General features: G+C 43.1%; 1 protein-coding gene across 5 annotated transcripts; it reads left to right on the top strand.

Annotated features, from left to right (window-relative positions):
- Window positions 1-238: 238 nt before the first annotated feature.
- On the top strand, window positions 239-24,736 carry gdpd5a (glycerophosphodiester phosphodiesterase domain containing 5a). 5 transcript variants are annotated; one of them, XM_041952120.1, is made up of 17 exons: window positions 239-584; window positions 5,675-5,849; window positions 10,930-11,033; window positions 11,248-11,341; window positions 11,438-11,497; window positions 11,594-11,692; window positions 15,546-15,639; window positions 16,078-16,223; window positions 17,749-17,831; window positions 18,156-18,306; window positions 18,904-19,134; window positions 19,629-19,774; window positions 20,949-21,096; window positions 21,504-21,586; window positions 23,005-23,019; window positions 23,318-23,430; window positions 23,652-24,736. In XM_041952120.1, exons 2-17 carry the CDS (start codon window positions 5,733-5,735, stop codon window positions 23,741-23,743), a joined length of 1,776 nt encoding a protein of 591 aa, XP_041808054.1. In that variant the 5' UTR covers window positions 239-584; window positions 5,675-5,732; the 3' UTR covers window positions 23,744-24,736. The 5 variants fall into 5 exon arrangements, with proteins under 5 accessions (XP_041808054.1, XP_041808055.1, XP_041808053.1 ...); XM_041952121.1 differs by having other exon boundaries at window positions 239-589; window positions 18,904-19,125; XM_041952119.1 differs by having other exon boundaries at window positions 239-589.

Raw genomic sequence — 24,736 nt, 5'->3', positions numbered from 1 at the left:
GTGGATTTCTTGTTTATTAGCCAATAATAAAGCCATAAATAAGAGTTTAATGCCTTTACGAAGGGTGCATTATAAGATAGCAATAATAAGACTGTCATGGCACAACCAGGCATCATTACAAAATAATCTTCCCATGATGCATGATAACCTCTGTCAGTTATCACCAGTTCAGTTCGTCAGTGGGTGGTGTAAAAACCGCTCGCACGGAGTATTTTTTGCAGTGTGGCGCACAGCTCCACCCACACCGTGTCGGACGGATTACAGTTTTGAACTCCTCTATGAGCGCTGAAGGTCTCGTGTGTTCAAGGGGAAACTCTCCTATGATTTATTCCAACATCTGACAGTGAAATCGTTCACAGTGTGGCGCTGAAACCGGTGTTCGCTGCTCGGGCGCGCGGCGGGCTGATGTGTGCCACTGCTCCGCCTCGCACGGCCGCGCAAAGTAACTTTCAAGACTTATGTGAAATATCCGCAAAGTCCAGCTGTGAAGAGACGACATTATGTCAACATCCATGGAAATAACTGATTAACCGGGAGCTTCTGACGGTTTCTGCTTTGTCCGGGATACTAACGGTGTCGTGGAGGTAAAGTAAGTGTTTGTGCGCACTTTATCGGATTATGTTCATATAATCTCAGTAACTGTCACTCGGCACTGTCATGTGTTTTGTGAGCAGTTGGTGGAATTGAGTGGAGTGCTTTTATTGTGAATCATATTGTCTTTTCACTCAGATCTTCTGAAGATCATGTTTAAATGACATTATGGGCGGCATCAGCACAGCTTTATAACTGTAGGCTCCCCCACCCTCTCTTATAGGGGTCCATACATTATGAGAGACTAAAGGACAGACGATGGGGTCATATTATTAGCTGTCACGTGTTCTCCTGTATGATGGTTGATGACAGTTGTGAAATTGCTTTAATTTACTGAGCATCTTGAGTGACACCTGCTGCAGGACTGAGTGTTGTGTAAGGTCAGACACAGAGAAGCAAAGCCAACCTGCACAGGAAGTTAGAAATGCTTCCATGAACACACACACTTATCTGACATATTTTGACCTGACTCCATTTCCCATCATACATGCAACGTCTCTGCAAAGGACAACATTTTGTCAGTATGAATTATTCCTTTCATGCTGCATATGATCCAGTTGGCCCTATATACACGGGCTCTCGACTGAATGTTTGCAGTGAGAGCACTTAAAGGCTGGTTCGTTGACCTGCTGTGAGTGTTTTTTCAACAGAAAAGTCTTTGGCAACCGAGTGGCGATGTCATCATCGTTGCAAAGCAAATGAATGAAGCTTTAATCACATTGGTCCGTCCTTTTGTCCTCCCAAATCTGATTAGTAGAAGACATATCTGAGCACTGGTTTTCTTCTCTCTGGGCCCTGGCCTTCCTGCAGCGCCGCTTCCCTTATCTGTCAGACTTCCATCACCTTTAACAAAGACCTTCAATAAATGAGACCTTTAATAAGTCAGAGCCTGCCTCGGAGCGGACAGGTGTTGCTTGGCTGATGATGGGGCAGGAGAGCAGGGTCTCACTTTAACGGGCAGCAGCTCATGTCCTATGACCACCTGATGGATGCATGTTATCACAGAGTGACAAAAAAACAGCAGCATTTACTGAAATAAACTTCATGGCCTCAACAGCAGCTTTGTTTTCAGTCCTGCCCTCACACTCCTCCCTGTGTGTGGGTAATGAGCACGTGGCACTAATGGAAACTCTATTTTTGGCCAAATCCACTGAAAGATTAAGGATACTATTAATGCATGCATATATAAATTTCATGAAGGAGTGAACGATGGAAGCCTGGAAAGAGGCGACAGTGACCGAGATAAAAGGCTAATAATAGACCGATACGGCAGAGGCTCGGTGGCAATTGGTTGGCTAAGACTTAGTGGATTATTGTATTATTATTGAATGAGCACATTTTAACTCCACGGACTACGTTGACACAGCGAGGTACCTGCAGCCTCGGAGGGGTATCGACAGTAACCTGGTTACCTGTGGAAGCTGGCAAGAAAGGGAGTAGTAAAGTCCTATCAGGTAAATGGCAGGTTCATGAGAGGAAACTGGCCTGAAGCCAGCCGAATGAGAGGCCAGCTGGAGAGGCCCACAAGAAAGAGCTTTGTCATAGGCGGAGGACATGCGAACCTGAGTGAGCTAGAGTCAAATCTGGAGAGCTCTCCTCTTCATAAAGTTACAAGGAGCTGGCTGGAAATTCAACAGCAACGGATTAAATAAGTGTAGTTGTCAGGGTCAGGACAGCATTTATATATTGCTTTTCCAGTCTTACTGACCCCTCAAAGTGCTTTACAGCACAAGTCAGCATTCACATATTCACACGCATTCCTACACTGGTGTCGGAGGCTACAACAAGAGGAGAGACTACCCTGTACACACTGTGTGTCAGAGGCTAGCAGAAACAATAGAAAGTACATTAAAAATTAATAGCACATTAGACCTGAGAGTTCAATCACCAGTGCAGCTCTGCTACACTAAGAACAGCATCAGCCACAGCCAACACTGCTGACTCATGACACAGTGCACCGTGGTACAATCCATAAACCACAAAGAAACTAACCAGTACAATACTGCTGATGCTTATTTTCATCGGGTAAGTGCAGGTTCATCAAAACTGTAATTCACTGAGGTCAAAAGAGTTTGTGCGGAGTGTTGCTCTCAGTGGTTTGACTGTAAGTAGAAGTTGTGTTGAAGACATTCCTTCAAAGGCACTGTAGTTTATGCTGCACATATTTCATTAGCAGATTCATCTTTTCTGTCAGGTGTTAATGGAGGTCCTGGAATACTTTGTGTGTCATTTTCCAGCAACAGTTGCCCCTTGCCTCGCATCTCTTTCACGATACTGTGTGTTGCAGCGAGCGTTGCCTGTGTTCTTTGCATCACAAACAGCTGACTGTGATGGCATGAGCTCTGATGTCAGACAGAAACACTTACCTGCACCTCCTGAGAAAACATTTCCCTTTTATCCACATTAGGGACCACGTTTACGGCCACTGGAAAAGAAAGGTGTAGAGGGGAAGATGGACTGTTCATAATTGCATCCTTTTACTGAATACATACTGTGCCAGACATGATTTATATGGAGTTATTTCCAGTTATTTTCACTAAGAGAAGATCGAAATTGCACAACACAGACAAGTGAAGGGTCTCAACCCTGACTGAGTGGCCTGTTTTACCTCCTGCAGACCACAGGTCAGTGACGATAGCACCGTGGTAGAAAGCCAGAAGTGAGACAATAGACCAACCTAGCTGGAATAAGGCCCCTGTGATTTCAGCTCCAGTTGGCCCTTGTTTGAGGATGGGGTCAGGAAGTGAACACTGGGAGTCTGCCAACTCCTCTCAGTCCAGGAGAAAGCCCCCTCATGCCTGGGAGTTACTATATAATAACCAGTCAAATGCTGCAGATCTGCAAGGTGTATGTATAACAGTTTCCTCTTTTTGACCACTGTTGTAGATTAGATTGAACAAACATTCCACCTTTACATCTTCAAGTCACATTGCTCACTGCTCATTTATTTCTAGAATTGTAGCCATGCTAGCAGCGGCTCTCATGATGGCAGTGTCGGTCGGTCAGCAGGCCTCTCCGACACAGACTGAAATATCTCCTGAACATGAATTTGACAGGATGAAGCTGAGAAGATGAAGCTTGGCCATGTCTTAACTTTTCATCTAGCGCCATCGTCAGGTCATATTTTGAATTTGTTCAATACTTTATGACCAAACTAATGGCATTCCCATCATCCTCAGCTGTACTAATTCGTAAACAAGCATGATAACAAGCTAAAGCAAGATGTTAAAAACATACCTGCTAAGCATTAGCATGTTAGCATTGTCACTGAGAGCACGTTAGTGTGCTGACGTTAGCATTTAGCTTAAAGCACCGCTGTGCCAAAGTACAGCCTCACAGACCCACATGGCTTGTTTACCTATGAGTCAAAAGTTTGAAGTTTGTTTCACTATTTGCCTTTTTGAATCTTTGAAAATCTTGAAGTGCTAGCAGTACACACACACACACACACACACACACACACACACACACACACACACACACACTCTCACACACACACTCACTCACACACACACACACACAAACACATTGGCCCGATCCCCCTGTCATGTTGTAATTTCTCAGCTCAGAGATAAGGACAAAGGAGCAGTTTGTTTTGTTAAGGGCTGCTGCCCAGGAAACCCGCCCTTATCTACCTTCATCTGACCAGGAAATTGCTGTTCATTGCTGCCTTCCATCAAGAAAAAAGGAAAATAAACTGTGAGACATTTTATTTCAGCAGAGTTTTCAGCTCCACCTTGTTTCTTGTTCGGGGGTGACTGTTTCTCCGTCTAGAAACCTCATCCTCATGGCCTGGTTCAGGGAATCGACCGTGGTCATGGCGGGGTGACAGCAGGCACCACAGGGTTCAGTTTTCACTCTCTGCAGGCTGAATCCCTCTGAAGTCGTTGTCTCTTTGAGGACAGTGCTACTGCCTGCTTTAACCAAGAGGCTGGGCGACCTTGTGCTCTCTTTCCACATCTACTTCTGACTAAAAGAAGTGAGGGGCTCTCTATTATAGGGTTTTTCCATTATGGGAGGGTAGACATGCCGAGCTGGCATGACTGAGCTGTTTTTTTTTTCCTTTACAGCGTGGTGATTCGGTAAAAGGAGGAGCCTATCATGCTCACCTTGATCAGGTGTGGAGGGTCTCCAGTCGTTGTCATAATCAGAGCGATGTATTTGTGCTCTGTGATGATGTAAACAACAGCGTTCAGCATGGAGCTCTCGTTCCTCGGATCAGTGCAGGGATGTTGCACTCTGTAAATGATCCACTTTTGTATATGACAACACATTTTTGAGCCATTGAGTGATGACCTTGCTGAGACCTGTGGTCCTGCTAAGTATCAGCTTCGGTATAAACAGAAAGGCCCTGAAAGTCACATACTCAGACTGTGAACTTGTTCCGAGGAACCGGCTTTATTTTTAGACGAGATATGAATAACACGAACTGTACGTTACATGAGCCAAAATGATGTAATTCCATATTTCTGTCAGTAAGGTACCCCATGCAAAAATGATCTGAAAATGTGAAAAAAACTCAAACGAGGACACAAGCTGTCTTTTGAGCAATTTGGACCCTAAACCAAGAGACAGGCACAGCATCATCTCTGCCAGTGAGCCATGACGAACAACAGCCTCTGTACCAAGACATTTTTACCTGCCACCACGGCAACAAGCTTCTGAGGCAGAAGCAAGGCTGGGGCGACACGCTGACTCCAGCTCACTTCCTTTTTTAATGATGTTCTTCTCGTTACAGGATCAAGTCGTACACATAGATAAATATTCTACCTACTCAAGCTTATTTATTGCTTTTCCACAGGCAGACCTTCTTAGATTGTGACTGTAAAGCATATGCCATGTTATTACGCCTGTCCCAGACATGACTCACTATTGAATGGTGTGTTGACTTCCTCTCATTGGTGTTTTTACTGCAAATAAGGCCCAGGACTGTCAACACACTCCTCTTGTTTTGTGAAAATATACCGTACCTCACCAACATGACGTGACATGGCATGTTGATGAACAATCTAATTGTATGTACAGAGACTCAGCTAATTGTTTGAAAGGTTGTCCTGTTTGGTAACACTTTGATCTCCTCCAGGGTTCCCAGTCCTGTGTGGGATGTTAACAGACTGGTGGTGCGTTGAGGCTGAAGGAGCATGGTGAAACACCAACCCTTACAGGTCTATGAGAAGCAGGTCTTTGTGTCCTTTGTCACTGGGATCTATGGTTGCCGCTGGAAACGCTACCAGCGTTCCCAAGACGACAGCTCCAGGGTAAGATAATTTAGCTGATAATAAAAAATGGATGTCATAGTAATGTATAAAAGTGAAATATTACTTGCTTGGTATACAAATAAAACAGTAATTTCTGCTTGTTTCCCACCTGTGTTGGGGAAGTGGTTTGAAAACTGTAATCAATTACTGATTACGCATTATTTCACTAATTACTCAGTAGCGAAAGTAATGCGTTACAGTACTCATTTTTCTGCCCAGCACTGTCAAAGGTTCCTTTGAATAACCCCACATCCTCCACAGCCACACTCCACATCTGCTGTATTTAATACATGTAGAAAGACAGAATGAGACACTGTGGCTGGACCGGCAGGTAGAGCCCTACAATTCCCAGGGATTTACGGACCAACAACACCTACCTTAGCCTTGGTGACGCCACACAGCTCTCCAGAAGCCCTGACCTCAGCCTCACGGTTCACACACCTTCCAACTCTAAATAAAACTAGGTGACTCCTGTGTGAGGCTGAAAACTGGCTGGGACAAGCCTTTCCTTTACTCCAGCACTACAGTGAATCAGACATGACACAGAATAACAGAAAGTAAAGCTGAGCCTGGGCGTCGCCTTTCAGCTGCTTATCACACTCGAGCTGTTGTAGCTGAAGCAAGGAGGAAGAGCACAGAACCATGGTTATTAAGTTAATCGTAGGTGCTTCAGCTGTAGTGTTTACAGTGCTGCATGAAGAAAATACCAGTTGCAGTCTAATCGGGTGTAATGGTGAGAAGAAACAGGGCTGATATGCAGAGATGGATGTGTTGAAAACATCCGCTGTATGTTTTTTACCTAAATGATTGTATAACCAGATGTGTGCAGGGATCTTGTAGGTGAGCCTTTATGTAAAGACAGTAGATCGAGTGGAGAGTGTGTGACAGTGTGGCTCACTGTACATAGCGTGAAGCAGAGGAAAACACAGGCTGATAATGACACAACACAATCCTGCTGAGGCTGCACTGAAACCTGATCGCACCTCAGGAATAAATGAACTATTTTCCATTTGGTGGTTCTGAAGGCTGAAAAATAGGTCAGGCTTTGTGAAGGGCAACACAAAGCTACACAACAGTAACCCGAAGTGCAGCGCACACTCATTGATCTTGATTATGGCCTAACAAGCTCATTTGTACCCTGAAATTCCCCTTAGCTTTTTCCACGGAGGTGCCATTTAGTTTTCAAAAGTAACATCACTATTTTTCTCTCGTTTGTCTTCTTTTACATATTGTTTGTGCACTTTTGGATTAAGTGGATAGTATATAGTCTTCAAACCAGAGATGCTGCAGTCTACATGCTACTTGTCTTGCAGTGGTACCATACAGAGTTATGCCATGTATTTTTGATGCAATGCAGATTTATTATTTTATTATTATACTTCACTTTCTAAGGTGTTTGTAAGTGATAATGAATTTACAGCTTAATTCAATTAAGCTTCACTTTAGTAATTCTTTAGAATTTACCTTTCTAATATAATTCCAAAGGTTGTTTCCAAACTAATCTAGTAGAAATTGATGTCATCCCATTTTTTTAACTGAATTCCTGAGGGGCTCCTAGAGCAGACCCTAGTAACTGGGGAAATGATCCTTACAATAATGCAAGTAACAGAAGCAGTGCAGTGTTGGGATGCGTAAAGCAGAGCCAGACACCCAGCTGTGTTGGATACCCACTGGGCAGCCACAGCTACTGCTGCTGGATGTCTTCTTTATCACAAAGAGCCAGTGGTTCGGCCATAAATTAGTCCATTTACTGAATGTGTGTGAGTCTGGCACTGATGGTGTGCTGACCAAGAGGAAAAAACACGAGCACACAGCTGCCTCTTTCCCCTCTCTGTCTCCATTTACAAAGCCTCATGCAGTCACACACACAGTGCTTGCACATAAACAGAGAGGTAAGCGTTCATGCACTGAAATGCTGTGTGTTTACGCTGCGACACACTGATGTGTGACTGATTGTATCTCTAAGGGCAGTCCTTTATTAGGAAGGACAGATTACACCCTCAGTTCTGCTTTGAGTTTCAGGCTTAATGTCCTCTTAGACACCATCAGTACTCTGAACCTCTGTTTCTCTCACTTAGCCTGTGTTGGTTGTGGAATCTTTGCATCTTGGCATTGCGGCTCACAAGAACATAACACGGCTAATCAGGCAAGATGGAGGCTGTATATGTATCAAATATGGATATGTGTGTGTGTGTGTGTGTGTGTGTGTGTGTATGTGTGGCTCAAATGATGTCGTGTAACATTTATATTGATGACGTCACTCATATTGATGAACCCCAGAGAGAATTATCAGCCAATTCTGCAGTTCCCCTCAGTCGTACTGAGCATTTTAGCCCCTTCAGCAAATTTTTTTGATTTCACGGTCTAGAACTTAGCAGTTTTGTTTCTCTATCAGCCTCGTTTCCACAGACAGCAGACAGTTCTTTCAGAGAAAGGGCTCTGGCAAACCACTCCCTGCCCACCACCAAGTGATGACTTGCTGGTGAAGAAAGTGGAACATTTTCTCAAAGTAGTCAGTTGACACCGAAACACAGCTAAAAGAGAGTTAATTTAGGACTAATATTTAACTGGTGGCCGGAAACATCTCCAAATGAATGCTTATGTTGCTCTGTGTCTGCTGGATGTGTTACTTGCTTTGGTAATGTGTTTGCCAAATCAACTCTATAATGTGATAATATCTTAATATTGTGTTCACGAACATGGATGCTCAGTGTACCCTGTATGAGATGCACCAGGCATTCAAATAGCTTCTGGAAGAAGCTAAGAAGGCTTTCTTGGAGCTAGTTAGTTGAAAGCCTGGTGTGTCTTATACAGACACTAAAGGGTACAATAAGAGCTGATGAGGGGCGTGACAAACTGATGGCATTTAACGACCTGGAAATGAGAAATGTCTGTGATCACTGCTCGCTGTGCGGCCCCCAAGCGGTCAAAAATATATTAATACAGGTTTTATATAAGCTAATACCCCCATGTGCTCTTGCTTCATCAGTGTCCATTTTCAGCTGACACTGACCTTGTCTGATGCAGGCCACCCTGTTCAGTATTCATCATCACAGGAATGCAGGAGCTAGAGGTTCGTCATATGGTGAAGTCAGCAGATACTGTAGATCAGGATTTATGAGTGCTGTCAGAAGTTGGGAACCAGCAGTTCTAATTGGAAAGATAGAGAGACCTTTGAAGGCCATGTAGCACTCAGGAGAAAGTGCCAGTTATCACACAGCTCTCCTGAAAATGACTTGCAGCTACTTCACAGTAAGAGTGTCCTGCTAAAGGTTGGAACATGTGATTAGGAGTCTCCCAAGCTTTGGATGAACGGATGAAATGCAGTAAATGTGTTTATTACTGGAGACGCTACAGACAATGTGAGAAACCTTCAAACATTTTCTCTTATGAGCTTGCTTTTTAAGTCCACATATACCATTTTTAGATCCCCTTCAACTATGACATGTTTTTCTTGTAGGATAATTGAGGTTCAGCCCTTCTAGTTGCATTACGCCATGGATGACAACATGGTTAATCAATGAGCAGGACTTGCCTTTATTGGGTTAAGAAGATTTTTTGATATGAAACGTATCTCTTTGTGTTAAGTATTTATGCTTTTTTTTTACTTTCATCTTTTAAATCTAAAAATGTGTAATATCACAAACTTTATTGTTATTGAGACATTTACAGTGACAGAAAGTGCTATCCATATTACCCAGCAGCAGTTGAATGTCCTTTGACAGTAGTGAGCTGAGGACCAGGTTTCTCCCCATCACCATTTTCTTCACTGAGGAGCTTTTCTCAGCTAGGGATTACTTGACCTGCCATCACCTTTCTCTGACCCCGCTGGTCACCCCCTGCCTAATCTACCAAACGACCAGTCTCTGGAGGAGGCGTATAGATAGACAGAGGGTGCAGAAAGAATAAAAACATATAATACCCAGCATCAATCAAGCCACACATTCTGGGAATTGGTCTGATTTAGTTAAGAAAATCCGTGGACATCATTTCCCTCTGTTGTTTGATGATGAGTTAAATTTACATCGGGAGTCTGGCTTAGTGCCTCGTAGCCATGAACCGTCACCTGACCTCCAGGTTGCTGCTAAACCAATTAAAATCAGCCACCGGTACTTGTCATATTCCTACTTCCTCTGTCATGTTGTAGTTGTGGACAACTAGGTTGGAAGATATTCCCTGATGCATACTCATTCCCTCTCCATTCCGGCTAAAAAGTGAAACCTTTCACGAGTCGCTCTGTCTGGACTCAACTGCTTCATTAGTGCAGCCATTTGCTCTTTCCCTGCACACACATCTAATTATCTCCCAGCTTCTTACATAAGTTGCTGAAAATGGTGAGTCCAGGCACAGTGTGGTGCAAAGCTGATCAATGCTCAACAGGATCTGTTGCCTGGCCTATCATACTTTACACCTCCCCTCACGTGGCATTAGCTCCTAATCCTGTTAACTACTGAAGGGACGAGTCCTTGAATGCTGCACATGCTCTCCTCTATACCTTTGTCCCACATGTCAAGCCAGAAGACTGTACAGGAAGGTGTTAGAAACCTGGGAATGAGAAAACATGTTTAAGTAATAACATTTGTGCGATTCTAAACAAATGGTTTAGGCTAACTATGTCTTAGTAATGGCATGCATGATTTACAAGAATCATCATGAGCAGATTGTTTTGAGAAAATAGAGAACTGGGTAGCTAGCCTGAGCAATGCTACCCCACTAGTTCACCCACTGATTGCTAACTTAGCGGGTTTCTGTCGCTGATGGAAATCACACTATGAGAGCCGGGAGAGCCAATCAAGCCATCCATTGATCCATTGTTGATATAAAAATTTCCCAGCTTGGGATAAATAAAGTCTATCTATCTATCTATCTATCTATCTATCTATCTATCTATCTATCTATCTATCTATCTATCTATCTATCTATCTATCTAAGTACTGATTATAGCAGCTTTAATCTTTTGTCAATATTTGTACCTTAATTCCTGGCATAGAATTAAGGATCAAACTCTCCATATTCTCATATACATGTATGCAGGTATGCAGATGAAAAGGTAAACTGTTGTTTGTGTTTTCCTTTACAGTGGGAGTGTACATGGTTCGTCATCTTGTGCAGTTCTTTCCTTCTTCTTCTCTTTTGGGCCTACTTCTGGTTGGTGGCTCAAAATGATTTCAATGAGTTCAACTGGTGAGTCAGTTATCCCACTGTGACTGTAAGTGAAACATTGTTGACCAAGGATGGAACCAGGTCCAAATGAGGTTGTGAACGGCAGGATGTTGACCCAGCAGGGTTGTATAGTGGGTTCTTGATGTTACCGGGCTGCATAGTTGAGGCACAGTTTTTGACAAGAATTGATAAGTTTTACCATAGATCAGTGAGACCTTACTTGTTCACACTTCAGGTCGGTATACAATCGCTCTGGGGAATGGAGGGATGAGACGATCCCCATCCTTGCATCCACCACTGTGGGATTCAGCTACATCACGTTCTTAATGGTAACAGTTTTTTTAAATCTCTCTAAGTGTTTACTTATTGCAATTTACTTATTGCTCACTTATGATATGACTCACTGACTCTGGCTTCTTTTTCAGATCTTAGCACTTTTCCATATATCCTTGGGCCAGCAGCTGAACCTCTACTGGGTTCATAAGGTGATGTGATTCACATCTTAAATTTTTGCCATGGATTTGCTCCACACACACTCCATCTAAAATCTGACCTCATCATTACTCGTTTTGTCTGTACAGATTGGAGTGTTGGCTACGCTGATCACCACTATCTCTGGTGTTGTCTCGGTTGATGACATATGGGGAGACGAGTGGGACATCCTGCTTGTGTCTCTGCAGGTTAGAATCAGAATCACATGGTGTGCAATAAGTTTAATGCATGTTGTGTTTTTGCCCATTCAGTTCTCCAATTTTTGACAAAAATTACATAGAGTATACAATAGAACTGATACTAATACTGGACTGATTAAAGAAGATCTCACTTTCCTTAAAGGGACATCAGTTAATCCTTTGACTGAGGCGTTTAAAGTATCATTTTAAGTTTATTATTAATTTATTAGTTTGTCCCAAACAGTACAACACAATTCTAAAAGCTAGAAATATCAGCAGCTGAGGGGGTATCATTTGGTTTAGCTTTTTTGAGATTTTAAAATAAGTATATTACTGAAACACTCGTAGTTTGCTTAGGTTTGCCTTGCAGCTTGCTTGGCAGGACACGTACAGTGGTCACTTGGGTGACCTCCTTTGCTCCTGTCATAATTATTCTGGCCACTAGAGGTCACCAACAGAAATGTAGGTCTTTATAACCTGCTTGCACAGTCGCAGTCATCGACTGTTTTTCTGGTGAGGACAGGCTAATTTACATTCAACATAAATACATGAGCTCCGAATGCAGAATAAGGACTTTAGCACCACTATAAATATAATAGCTCAGCATAAAAAAGTGAAGTAGTCCTGCACATCCTGTCCGTCCTGTAAAAATCCTGAAGGTTATGGATATAACTCCAGTTCTCTGATTGGCGTGAGTGAGTGTCTCACAATGGGAGCACCTCCTATGTGACCTCATCAGAAGCTCAAATAACATTAGGGCAGCCTGAATGGCACTAGTGACACCTATGTCATTAGGCTCTCCTTCTATATATTAGGCTGACATTGTCAGGCCGAAACTGAATAGAGGACTCAGATGCAGAGTTCAGCAATACACAGAGATTTATTATTCAGTGTGTGGAGATCTCTTCGTAGAGTGGAACCAAACAGGCTATGAAATTACTATAGGTAATCTTAACCAGACTAATCCCAGCTTGGGATAAAGTATATCTATCTAGAACAAAACAATAAAGTAACAAAAAACGCTCCACAAGGAGGATAAGTAATGACTAACTATGAGTGAACAAAATGAACAGAAAACGCTCCCGAAGGAGGAAAAACAAACTGCTATGAATAACAAAAATAAAGAACAGAAAACGCTCCCGAAGGAGGCAGAAACAAACGGCTATAAATGCTCAAAAGACTGAGTAACAAAACAACAGAACAAAAGATCTCTCCTAACACACGGAGGCAAAAGAAAACTTCTATGAACAATAAATGAAACAAAAGCTCAATCTAACAAAGAACTGAAAATCGGCTAAACTAGCGAGAAAGTCAAACCAAACTAGACTATGGAAATTACAACAAAAAACACTCAAGAAGAGGATCAAACGACACTTAAGCAATAACTCTAGGACTGTGGCTGAGATCAAGGGAAGCACGGGTGAATCGACCAAATGACAAAGACACACTGGCACAAGACAAGGGAGACGCCAACAATTTAACACATGGAGGGTAATCAGGAACAGGTGGCGACAACAGGTGATCAGGGCGGACACACAGGTGACACATGAGGAAGGGCAAGTGCTCTGAAACGAGACGAGAGTTAGACTTTCAAAATAAAACAGAAATTAACAAGACAACGAACCCAAAACGAGACAGACCTCACCACAGTGTGACAGACATAACAACAGTCATCATTCAAAACAAGCTCGCCTCTTCCTCTTTTCTTTAGTGAGGAAAGTGGTCTGGTGCGACACTCACTCATTTTAATAAAAGAACCAGGATTATATCCATAATCTTCAGTTCTCGCTATGGGATAAAAACTGACTCTTGGATTACCAGACATACTTGTAAAGAAGACAACTGTCTCCGTTGGTGCTTAACAAGGAAAGAGCCGAGTTCTGAGAAGAGCCTTGATTGAGAACTGAATGTGACAGAGTTGGTGCTGTGACTTCCCACCCAAAAAATCTAGCCAACATGCAGGCTGAGGCCCAGCATGCCACCTCCTGAATAGAAACTCCTTAAAAAGAGCACCCACAAGGTTGTTAGACCCCTGGGGGAACCTGCACGTAGGTCAGCGGGAGGCTGGAGACCCTTGCTAGTATAAGACAGGGCAATAGCCTCTACAGTCCAGAGGGTGAGATGCTGTGTGGACACGTGGTTTTACCCATCCTGTCTAAAAACCTGAGTCCTGTCCAAAAAAATTAGCAGTGGTCAAACTGGACACAGTGTAGGCAAATCCCGGTGCTACTCAGAGGAGTAAGGCAGGGGATAGAAAACGACCAGTTCTTCAGAGGGACACAAGACTGTAACCTTGTGGAACTGCATACATGCCAGGGTCACGGAAAGTGCATGGCTCTCACCTACATGCTCAACTTAGGGCTAAGGAATAAGGCTGTCTTCAAGGACAACATCATCAGAAGATGAAAAATCTCCCTGGATAACAGATCTTGCCCACAGATCCAAATGCTGTGTCCCAGTGTATGTCTGGGGGACCTCAACCCCCCTTGCCTGTTCATATAAGCCATGACAGTAGAATAGTCTGTCCTTACTAAAACACGATGACCCTGAACAGCCAGCAGCTCCAGGCAACTTATATGGGCAGAACGCATGTGAGGGTTTCCTATTCACTGTTCTCCCTTCGTGAGTGGCATCCCAGCCCACCAGAGAAGCGTATGTGGTTCTTTCACTGCCAAAAGTGCAATTGAGTACCCTGACCCGACTGTGGATCCAGACCCACTGGATGCCTCTCATACACCACTGCCCCACTGGTATGGCCACTACAGAAGAGGGCATCAGTCTGAACAGCCTCTGGCATTGCTTGAGGGGAACCACGTCGCCCCTGTGAAACAATCCCCTCCCTCACTTCTTTGGCACTATAAAATACCTAGAAACCACTGTGGTTCTCCTCAAGAGGGACAACTCCCATAGCTCCTTCTCAAGGTAGAAATTTCTTGTTGACACACTCACCCTGAGCGTGACAGTAGATTATGTCTTTGAAACATGGTGGAGCGATATTGAATTGATGACCTCTTGTTTGTACTTAACACATTTTGAGAGAGCGAGCGAGAGAAAGGGCTAACCAGCCACACTGTCAAACCTGGTGTGTTGGTGCCCTCTTTTGGCTGGGGGACGCCACACACGCCATCCATGGGCTCTGTTGCCACCTGCACACAGCGAGAAGTTCTGGTCGGAACTGGACTCCGACCAGGTGTCAGAGTCCAGGTCGTAGCCACTTATCACCTCAGCTCCCTTCTCCCTGTTGTCAGACTGGCCTCCTTCAGTCCCGGTCTGGCTGTGTTCACTGGGATGCTGCTGAGTCCAGTTCCAGTGACCATGACGTAAACACCAACAATCCCCTGGTGCTCCGAGCTCTTGGGTGGGGCAAACTTAGTCACCTAACAGGGCCGGTAGCAGCTGGCAAACTGAGCTAACTAGCTAACAGCAGCTAGCAGAGGATAGAGAAGAGTATAGTTTGCAGCAGTTAGCGGTTACTCTGTTGATATGCTGCCCCCTATTTGTTTGGAACAACCTTCGAGGTGGCCAATTCTTACATGTTGTACCTTTAAATCCTGTCCAAACCGACATCTTGTGAATGACATTTCAAACTAAATTCTGAATGTTAAATGCATTTGTATTAGCAATGATAAGGCTTCCCAATGAAAAAATGGCTATTGAAACTCTGAAAGTGAATGAACCAAACCAACCAAAAGAAATTTCTTTATACTTTGTTTCTCTAATATAACAAGTAGAAAGTGCTCTGCTCATCATGTACAGATTTATTAGATATTTATTTATGATCTACATTGTCCCATAATTGCATTCTGTTGAAGTGACTCTAACAAGTAACCACCAGTGTTTTATATTTGTGCTTTGTAACCAGTCCACGGCACCTTTCCTGCACATTGGAGCCCTGGCAACAGTGACAGCTATGAGCTGGATAATAGCTGGATTTGTGGTTCGCAGAGAGAGATCCAGTAAGTGTTCACTTGTATTTCATGTAAAGGTCTCACCATGTTATCACCCAGGCAGATTTCTGCTGTTCTTTGCCTTATAAAGAGTGATGAGGTCTAAGGATGACAATTTTTATGATTGTATCATGAATAAAGCTATAGTTTTCCATCTTTTTTCTTTTTTTCCATTACAAGGTGCTATCATGCAATATTTGAGTAAACGCATGAAGATATTTTAGATGTTTTCAGTGCTTTCCCATAATTGTCTGAATTAAAAGTCGGCATTAGCAAATAATTTTCCCCTTTCAGGAAGTGCTACCCTCTGGTACTTCAAACAAATGACCAACTCTGCTAACCAACACAGACTAAGCTAAAGCAAGCTAAACATTTCTTCTCTTATTGAGTAGATGAGATGAGCTGAAGATGAAAACTCTTAACCTTAATTGCCTTACTTCCTCTTAGATTTCCAGGTGATGGTGTTGCTGATCTACATCATCATCCTCCTGGCTCTCTATTTGGCCCCGCTCACATTCACCTGCCCTTGCATCATGGACCGCCACAGCCTCAAACCTCGACCGGATATCATTGGCCGCCGGGGAGCTCCTATGGTGAGTTGGCGCTTTGCCAGACCTCACTGTCTGATCCAGTTAATTGTTCAAATGGATGATGTGCATCTCTGTGGGAAGACCCTGTCACTGCCAAGAGCTGTCGGATATCCATTTCCTGCTGGTACTCTGGACAACAGTGTGAAAAAACTACAAAAATGGCAAAATTATGTTTATGATGGATCAATTGATATATTTTCATGTTCATAAATAAGTGCATGGCTGTGCACTATATTCCACACTGCAGTGTGGTGTAAAGCTGCAGTACATGAGCTTCCTGTTATCAGGCTCAGTAAGAACCAGAGCCAACAACACACTGAACCGTCATTTCACAGCTGGGCAAGCAAATACTGTTCCAGATGACTAGCTTTAAACAAATGTACAGTGATGTTCAGAGCTGTGTTTCCCTGCCCTCTGAAGGCACACATACATGCTCATACACACAAACCACTAAAGCCACCTGCCTTTCACCTCTCTGCAGTGTAAGGAGTTTTTAAATAAATAACAGAACAAAAGCTTCAGGAAAAATGAATACGTTTTGTGTAGCGTTTTCATGACTAAAAGCATCAACACACTGTACCACGTGAATTATTCAGATGTTACTACAACGTATGCTGCATGAAATCAATACTCGCCTATCTCAGCTGGGAATCATACATAAGTAAAATGATAGACAAAGATTTTATAAACTATAACACAGTCACTGTATGATCACTTGCTGCCATAAACAGATTACTGAATAAAGCTGAAATAGTAAATGTACAAAGTACAATAGAACCTACATGATAGTAGGCCTACTTAAAAAATGCAGATGCAAATGCACTCAGTCTCTGCACAGTCTTCACAGAACACAGTGGGAAATGCAGCACCTACAAAAAACATGTGTGAGCTTTTTTATCCATTTCAACAAGTTTGTTAGAATTCTTTTTTATAGTTCATTTTTTATACAGCTGAAATCTTTGTCTGCTATCAATATTTATATTGAAAGCAATATAAGGAATTTATTCACCATTTAACACACTTGCATTTGTGATTTAAAGGTAGTTTAACTTCAGATTCGCAGGTGGCAGTTACTGCTACATTACCCTGCTGAGCTTGTCTTTAGCAGGAGTTCAGCTTGTTTCTTCTCTGTTATGATAGGAATTAGCCACTGTGTCACTGACCTTGTCATGTTGAACAACAAACAAACTATCCAAGATGTTGGTTCATCAAGGGAAAAATCAGTTAGTGCCACCAGCTAGCTTTTGGTAATTGTGCTAATTCTCTCTTTGGAAATGTAGAAGTTCAAATACTGCAGAAACAAATTCTGAAAAGTCTTTTGTCATAAAGAACCATGTGTCCTGTGCAGATATGCAAAGTAAAGAACAAGGTCCTGTTCCTCGGTTTGACTTTGAATCATTTCCCACAAATGTATTCTGTGCTTCTCCACTGAAATGCCCTTTCCTCCCTCTATCACCTCTCCTGAGTGTGTGTTTTCTGCACACAGTGACTGACAGTAGTCCTTGTGTCTGTCTCCTCTCTGCTCTAGCTGGCTCCAGAAAACACCATCGTGTCTTTTAACAGAGCCCTGCAGCATGGAGCCAGCTCCCTGGAGGCAGATGTCACCATCAGGTTATTAACCACACATTTCTAACATTATCATCCCGGGTTGTTTATATTTTATGAACTCACTGTGCTCTGAAGTTCCACATGTAGATCCCACAGCTGACATCTAGGTTGTTTGTCTGAAACATCAAAATGTAATGAATGAGATGCAGCAGAATATTGTGTGATTCATTACACAACCTGTTGTCCAGTCCTTATCCGCTGTTTGATGTTATTTACTGAGCTGCTGTTTTAATGATAGATAATTATTAGATTTCCTTTTCCCAAAGTGTATACTAAATCATAATAGCAGTTGTGAAGTGTGACATTTGCTGACCACTTTTCTTCCAGTGTGGACGGAGTTCCCTTCCTAATGCGAGACCGCACCTTGAGACGAACCACGGACATTAATAAGATCTTTCCAGCCAGGCAGCATGAAGATGCCTCTTTCTTCAACTGGACAGAGATTCGCTCTCTAAACGCAGGCCAGTGGTTTTTGGAGGTACTGAAATCCACACCGCCTCAACTCACCCTCAGTAGTTAAAGCAGATTCCATCACAATATTTTCCTCTTGGATGAGACCACATCATTCGCCATATTCAAAAAATCCTTTAGGAATATAAAATATTTCAGGAGGTATTATGCTAGTGATGTACAGAACAAGAGACCCCTCCAGTTTTAACAGAAAAACAGAAGAAACAAGTCTGTAAGTGTAAGTAAATCTATAAAGATTAGATAGCCAATAGTGAAAACTGGCAACATTGAATTATGGAATATAATTGCAGTGGAGCAGTGCTAATTTTGAAGGAAAAGTTCTCTCCTTAGACAGCAAATATAGTTTTTGTTATGGCGATAAGTGCACAGATGATTTGGTTTCTTTTCAGTAGAATAGTCACGAAAAAGACAAAAAAAAAAAATATATATGGAAACAAGATAAAATTCTAAATCTGAGATTCAAAAGACAAATGTTGCACAAAGCTGCATATACTTGATTTAGATTATGTAAATTGTTTTTATGCTGTATTAACCATTGTACAGAAGAAGATAGTGTATGTTTCATGTCAGTGTCTGCCTCACTGCTGCTTTCCCCTGCTTCCAGAGCGACCCCTACTGGACAGTAGAAACCCTGACAGCGAGGGACCGCAGCCGAATAGGCAATCAGACGGTTTGCAGCCTGGTGGAAATGCTGCGTCTGGCAGCCAGGGCCAACAGCTCTGCTCTGCTCAACATCCGCAAGCCTCCACCAGAGCACCCGCGCTCCCGGAACTGGTTCATGGACACACTGTGGGCTGTGCAGAAAGCAGGGATTTCCCAGAAGAGGGTGAGGACTGTAGGTCCCTCTATAACAATCCTTTGATTATTTCAAGGTGCTGCTTGTAGTACTGTAACCAAATAAATCATGAGTACATGACAAACCATCACTGAGGTACTGTCCTACAGTATCTGATTTTTACATAGTGTGTTACTATGGAGAATAGTGTGAGACCTTTACAGGAGAGGGAGGGTACTGTTTTGTCAGCTGAAAGCTGCTGTAAACTCCTGCAAGGATTGAAAGTCTAAATGAATTCCAATCTAGTTAAATAACATAGTCTTATTTTTGATTAAAAATGCCAAACAGGATGCCAAAAACTATGTCATGTCGGCCTTTGCTGACCGTAGTTACTATATACCAGGCATCACAGTTTATTTGCCAACCTAAATTCATATTAGCATTGCATATTTTGAATTCTGCAAGTAGCACCATTTTACCATTCAAGTGTAACATCGCTGCATGTGAAGGATATCATGATCAGGGTCTTCCCGTGTCATATGTGTTTGTGCCAGGTGACGTGGACCCCCGACACGGACCGGGGGAGGGTGCGAGGGCTTCGGCAGACCGCAAATGAGAAGCTGTCAGTGGAAGAGATAAGGCAGAGAGGAATAACAAGTCTGACCCTCCATTACAGCAAGGCCAGCCACAAAGACATACAGTAAGAACAGCTACTGCTAGGCAACGAGGAAAGTTCTCAGAAGAATGATGAAGGAGGCAAGAGGGAGCTTTGTATGCTGCTCTCAGCACTGTCTGAACAGTATCCTTCAAACAGCAAGTGAAGGACCAGCCTGATGTAATTAATTCTCCCCCATAAATAATATGTGAATATTTATTTTAATTTTACTTCATTTTTAAGCAAATATAACTCTTGCTGTGCCAAGTAAAGAGGTAAACAAGCACAGGAACAGTTTTAATTCAAATCTCCCCCAAAGCATCCATAGATTTTAGACATTAAAGTCTGTTTCCAGGTTTTGGGAAGTACTGCTGCACATGTGAAAAGCCTTTGCTGGCTCCAGTGGGAGCTGTGAGAAATCTGATAAAGTGCCTCAAGTGATGTCACTTGAGTCATCTTTGGTTAGGACTGATGTAAGAAAATGTAAATGAAATCTGGGGATGTGGAGGTACAAGTGAGCTTACCAAACCTGTGGAGCCCAGTCCTTATCTCTGCTAGAGGCAAATCTTTGACTGAACAGTCAGCAGCCCAGTTGAATTATGGGTAATGGAGGCTCAAGGTTTTGAGAAAGGAGTAATGTGTGGAATACAAAACATGATATCTGTGGTTGTGCTGCATTGATTTTTAAACGGCAAAATCACTGCTAATAGAAAACATCCAACGTTCCTGTTTATTAAGAGTTCAACTGTCAAAAAACTCATCAATTGATCCTCTAATCCACGTCATCAGGGCCGTGTGGGTGTAGCTTCATCAAAGTGTGATTAACTGTGCTGCAAAAATCAGGGAACAACCCCAAAAATATCATCTGATTCTGATTCAAATAGTGTTATACTCTGATTGGTGCACGCAAATAGTGACATCACCTTTTACCATGTGAGCCCCGTCGACTTCAAACTAGTGAGAAGAGCACAGACAAAACAGACAAGACAGAACCAAAACTGTTCTAACTGTGGCAGAAAACTGTGCATTAGTCCCACATGGACACTGTGCTGGTGCTTTAAACACATACTTTGCCTGATACAGGTGAAATGTTGTCGTTTTAATGTTTCACAGTGCGTGCATTTTGATAAGCAACAACATTTTCTGTGCTGCGACAAGTCAAAGGAGCAAAGGGAGAGGGCCTTTTTTCAGCGCTGACATGTATTTTTCCTTTCCCCAGGGAGTATCTGGCTAATAATGTGAGTGTGACTGTCTACCCAGTGAATGAGCCCTGGCTCTACTCCATTCTGTGGTGTAGCGGGGTGCCTTCTGTGTCCTCTGACGCCCCCCAAGTCCTCCGAAAGGTGCCTTACCCCATCTGGCTCATGGTAAACAGCTCTCTTCTCTCTGTCTCTCATCTGACACCACACACACACACACACAGACACACACACACAGACGCATAGACAAGGTCACACAGCGAGACGAGAGGACAGCAGGAGATAGGACAGAGACTGACGAGGGCTCAGCAAGACTCGAGGGCAAGGACACAGAGAAATATGAGGGAGCTCAGCGGCAGACTTCAGCTCAGCGTGGCGTTAGAGAACAACAGGACCCTGGGAAAGTGTCTGGGACAGATTGAGACAAGGGCACAGTTCTAGACTAAAAAGCAGCTGTCTGTCCAGCAGGCCTGTGCTTCAGTCAGGGCCCCGTGTTTGCTTCAGGAGACGTGCATGTTAATGGTGACCTCCGCTGGTGTTCACCGGAAACTACTTTTCTCTCTCTTGTCTTGCAGAGCCAGAACGCTTATGACTTCATCTGGATCGCTTCAGATCTGGTCTCCCTCGCCGTGGTCATAGGGATTTTCTGTTTTCAGAAGTAAGTTTGGACTGTGGCCATGCTGAAAGTAACAAATATACAGTGCATTGATAACTGCAGCACTCAACTTTAATGCATAAGCACCTGTCATACAAGTAGCAAACACAGACATGTATTTAAGACACTGATGCGTAGCCATGACAACATGCTGGTTTTGCTGGGGTATTAAGAGTAGAGTGCAGCAAATTAAAACAACCAAAGCCTTGACTGCAGCGTCTCTCTTGTCTGTAGCGGTCGTCACTGGTGATATTACTCCTCCTTGGTTCCAGCTTGACAACAGCTGACAACACTGTTCGTCCTGTCCATGGCACTGATTGGCTCGTCGTTAGCGCCCCTGCGGCGCTCATCAGATCAATTGCTTTTTAAGTAGGCGCCGTCTCGTGTGGTGATCCAGTCGCTGGAGTGGGCAGATTCAAAGGTCTGGACCCAGATCCGGCCTTTAAAAATCCTGAGGTCTTAGCTTTACTTCCAGCGTGCAGTGAGACAGGTCTTCATATGGATGGAACATGGTCAGACTTAATGTCCTGTAGAAATACAGTGAATGTGTTTTTGTTCAGAACTTTCAGTATGTGTCTGATTGGACCTGAGCTGTCCAGTCTGCTCTTCAACACTGACTGGTCATCCTGCTCTCTCTGCCCCTCTGGCCGGAGGCATTAGGTTTTCGGGTTGTCCGTCTGTCCGATTCTCGTGAACGTGATATTTCAGGAACGCCGTGAGGGAATTTCTTCTCTGACTAGATTGTGGTGGTCAAAGGTCAAGGTCACTGCGACCTCACATCCGTCCCATTCTTGTGAATGTGATATCTCAGGAACGCCTGCAGGGAACTTCATCACATCTGGTGCACGTGTCCACTTGAACTCATGGATGAACTGGTAACATTTTGGTGGTCAAAGGTCGCTGTGACCTCACGAAACACGTTTCTGGCCATGAATCAAGAATTCATGTGCTAATTGTGACAAGAATTCACACAAATGCCTAAAAGGAAAAGGTGATGACAGTTTATAGCTAGATTTTCCTGGGTTGAAGATGTGTGTGAGAGCATCCAGGTTTTACAATTTGAACCCTCTTTGCAGCGACATCCATATTTGAAGCAATGTCTGTTGTCATGGCTACATGGCCCAGCTTTATGGGCCGAGCATTAGAACACATGCACGGAATCTGACCCTGTTTTTTGTTTCTCGGGGGCCTGGAGAATTGGTGCGAGGTGGTTATTCTAGTTCTTTTTGTTTCCTATGTTTTCTGTTGTTCTTCCTTCTATCTGCTGTATTTTGTCTTCTGAACGTCTCTGTGTTTCTCCTCCATGCTGTAACCTCTCTTTGTCCTCTCTGTACTCTCTTTCTCCTTTGACATTCTTACTTTGTCCTGTGCTCTGTCTGATCTGCATGCAACCTTCCTCCGCTGCCCCTGGCATCTGTCAGCTATCATATGATCAGGTAACTGCTGCGACTGCCTTGGCCTTTGTTTCTGCCTCTTTGTCTGTCCTCCTTGTGCCTTTTCTGCCTGACACCCCGAGGCTGACTCCTTCCTTTCTTTCACTGCACCTGTTTACCTCCCGTTTATTGATGTTCATTCCATGAAATGTTTGTATTGTTTTATGTGTATCCTGATCTTAAAGACCCAGTCTGGCACCATAGATATTGAATTGTCTGGCTTGATGACAAATCGCCCCCTGTACTTAATGGTTTGTGTGTGTGTGTGTGTGTGTGTGTGTGTGTGTGTGTGTTGTAACAGGTGGAGGATGAGCGGGATGCAGAACTACAACCCAGAACAGATCATGCTGAGCGCTGTGGCGCGTCGGTCCAGTCGGGACGTCAACATCATGAAGGAGAAGCTCATATTCTCAGGTGCAGCTCTGACCACATTCACACCTGGGAATAAAATGTTCACGGTGCAAACATGTATTATATCAGCAGGAAATACAGCCTTTGAGCTTCTAAATTCACAAATCAGGTTCTGTGGTGTGCCCACATAGATTAGGCATTACTATAGCATGTAGCTAATAATAACCAATATTTCCGATTAAGCAGCTGCAACATCATCAATAATTTTCTGTCATCTTTTTCAGAACTGAACAATGGACTCAGCAGCACGGAGGAGCTTTCTCTGTATCCGGAGAACGGCTATGCCAGATACTCTCATGGAGGCCTCAGTCGCTGAGCACATCATGCCACAGCCAGCAAATCTGGAGTGTTAGTTTGATTTCAGAGATTTTCTGACTGAATGTTTCTTTGTTGTCAGAAGAAGAAGGAGCAGTGACCTGTTAGTCAACTAATCCTGGACGTGGTGACAGCACGGATACCAAATCCTGTCTGAAGTAAAAAGAAAGAAAGTTTCTTCTGTTTGGCCTCTGGATTCATCAGTTTTTAAACTAACACATTATTCACTTGTTTATATACAAGTTATATGTAATATATGTATATATGTAATATAATTTTGTGTGTGTTTTGTTTCATAATACTGCGTGAGACTTAACCACATTCCTTAAAATAGTCCATTTAGTCGCTGTAAGGGGTCATTTTCTTACTTTCAGTGTGACAAAGTTAGCGTGAAGCATCAAAGTCTTCACCTGGGACACACGGCTGGTTTGTGTCATCACTAAAGGGTTTGCTGACAAATGTCCAAATGACTGAAGAACACAATGGTATTGGAGTTTAATGGGACTGGAATTTATAAAGCTGTTGTTTCATACCTGAGGAAATGGGCTGTGTAGTGTCCTATATTATTGACTCTTGTAAATATAAGTTGTTTTACATGTTTTTATCTTTTTTCAACGGTTTGGACGTATCAAATGTATATTTTATGTTTGCACTTATTACCATTATGACTGATGTCTTCTTTTAAGTGTGAAAGACAGATTAGGGCATACATGATACCAGTTTAATGCGGGGGTTTTGGGAAGTATTGTAGTGAATGTTCTAATCTTTTTTTCTGCCTCTTTTCCGTCATGCCATGATTTATTAACTATAAAGTCATATTAGCTACTACAACTTTCACATGACTGCCTTTTTTGTTAAATCAGTGGACTGGTAGAATGTAGGCTGCAATATTTTTTGTCTTTTAGTTTGATAACAGGGGCACAAAATGTCAAGTTAAAAGTACACGATTAGCTGCAGACATGCCGGCTGTTCAATAAAAGTGATCTTTTCTCTT

The sequence above is a fragment of the Chelmon rostratus genome, chromosome 14 (assembly GCF_017976325.1).
Source record: "Chelmon rostratus isolate fCheRos1 chromosome 14, fCheRos1.pri, whole genome shotgun sequence".
Classification (NCBI taxonomy): Eukaryota; Metazoa; Chordata; class Actinopteri; order Chaetodontiformes; family Chaetodontidae; genus Chelmon; species Chelmon rostratus.
Note: the sequence above shows the minus strand (reverse complement) of the source record. Positions and strands in the feature narration are given on the sequence as shown.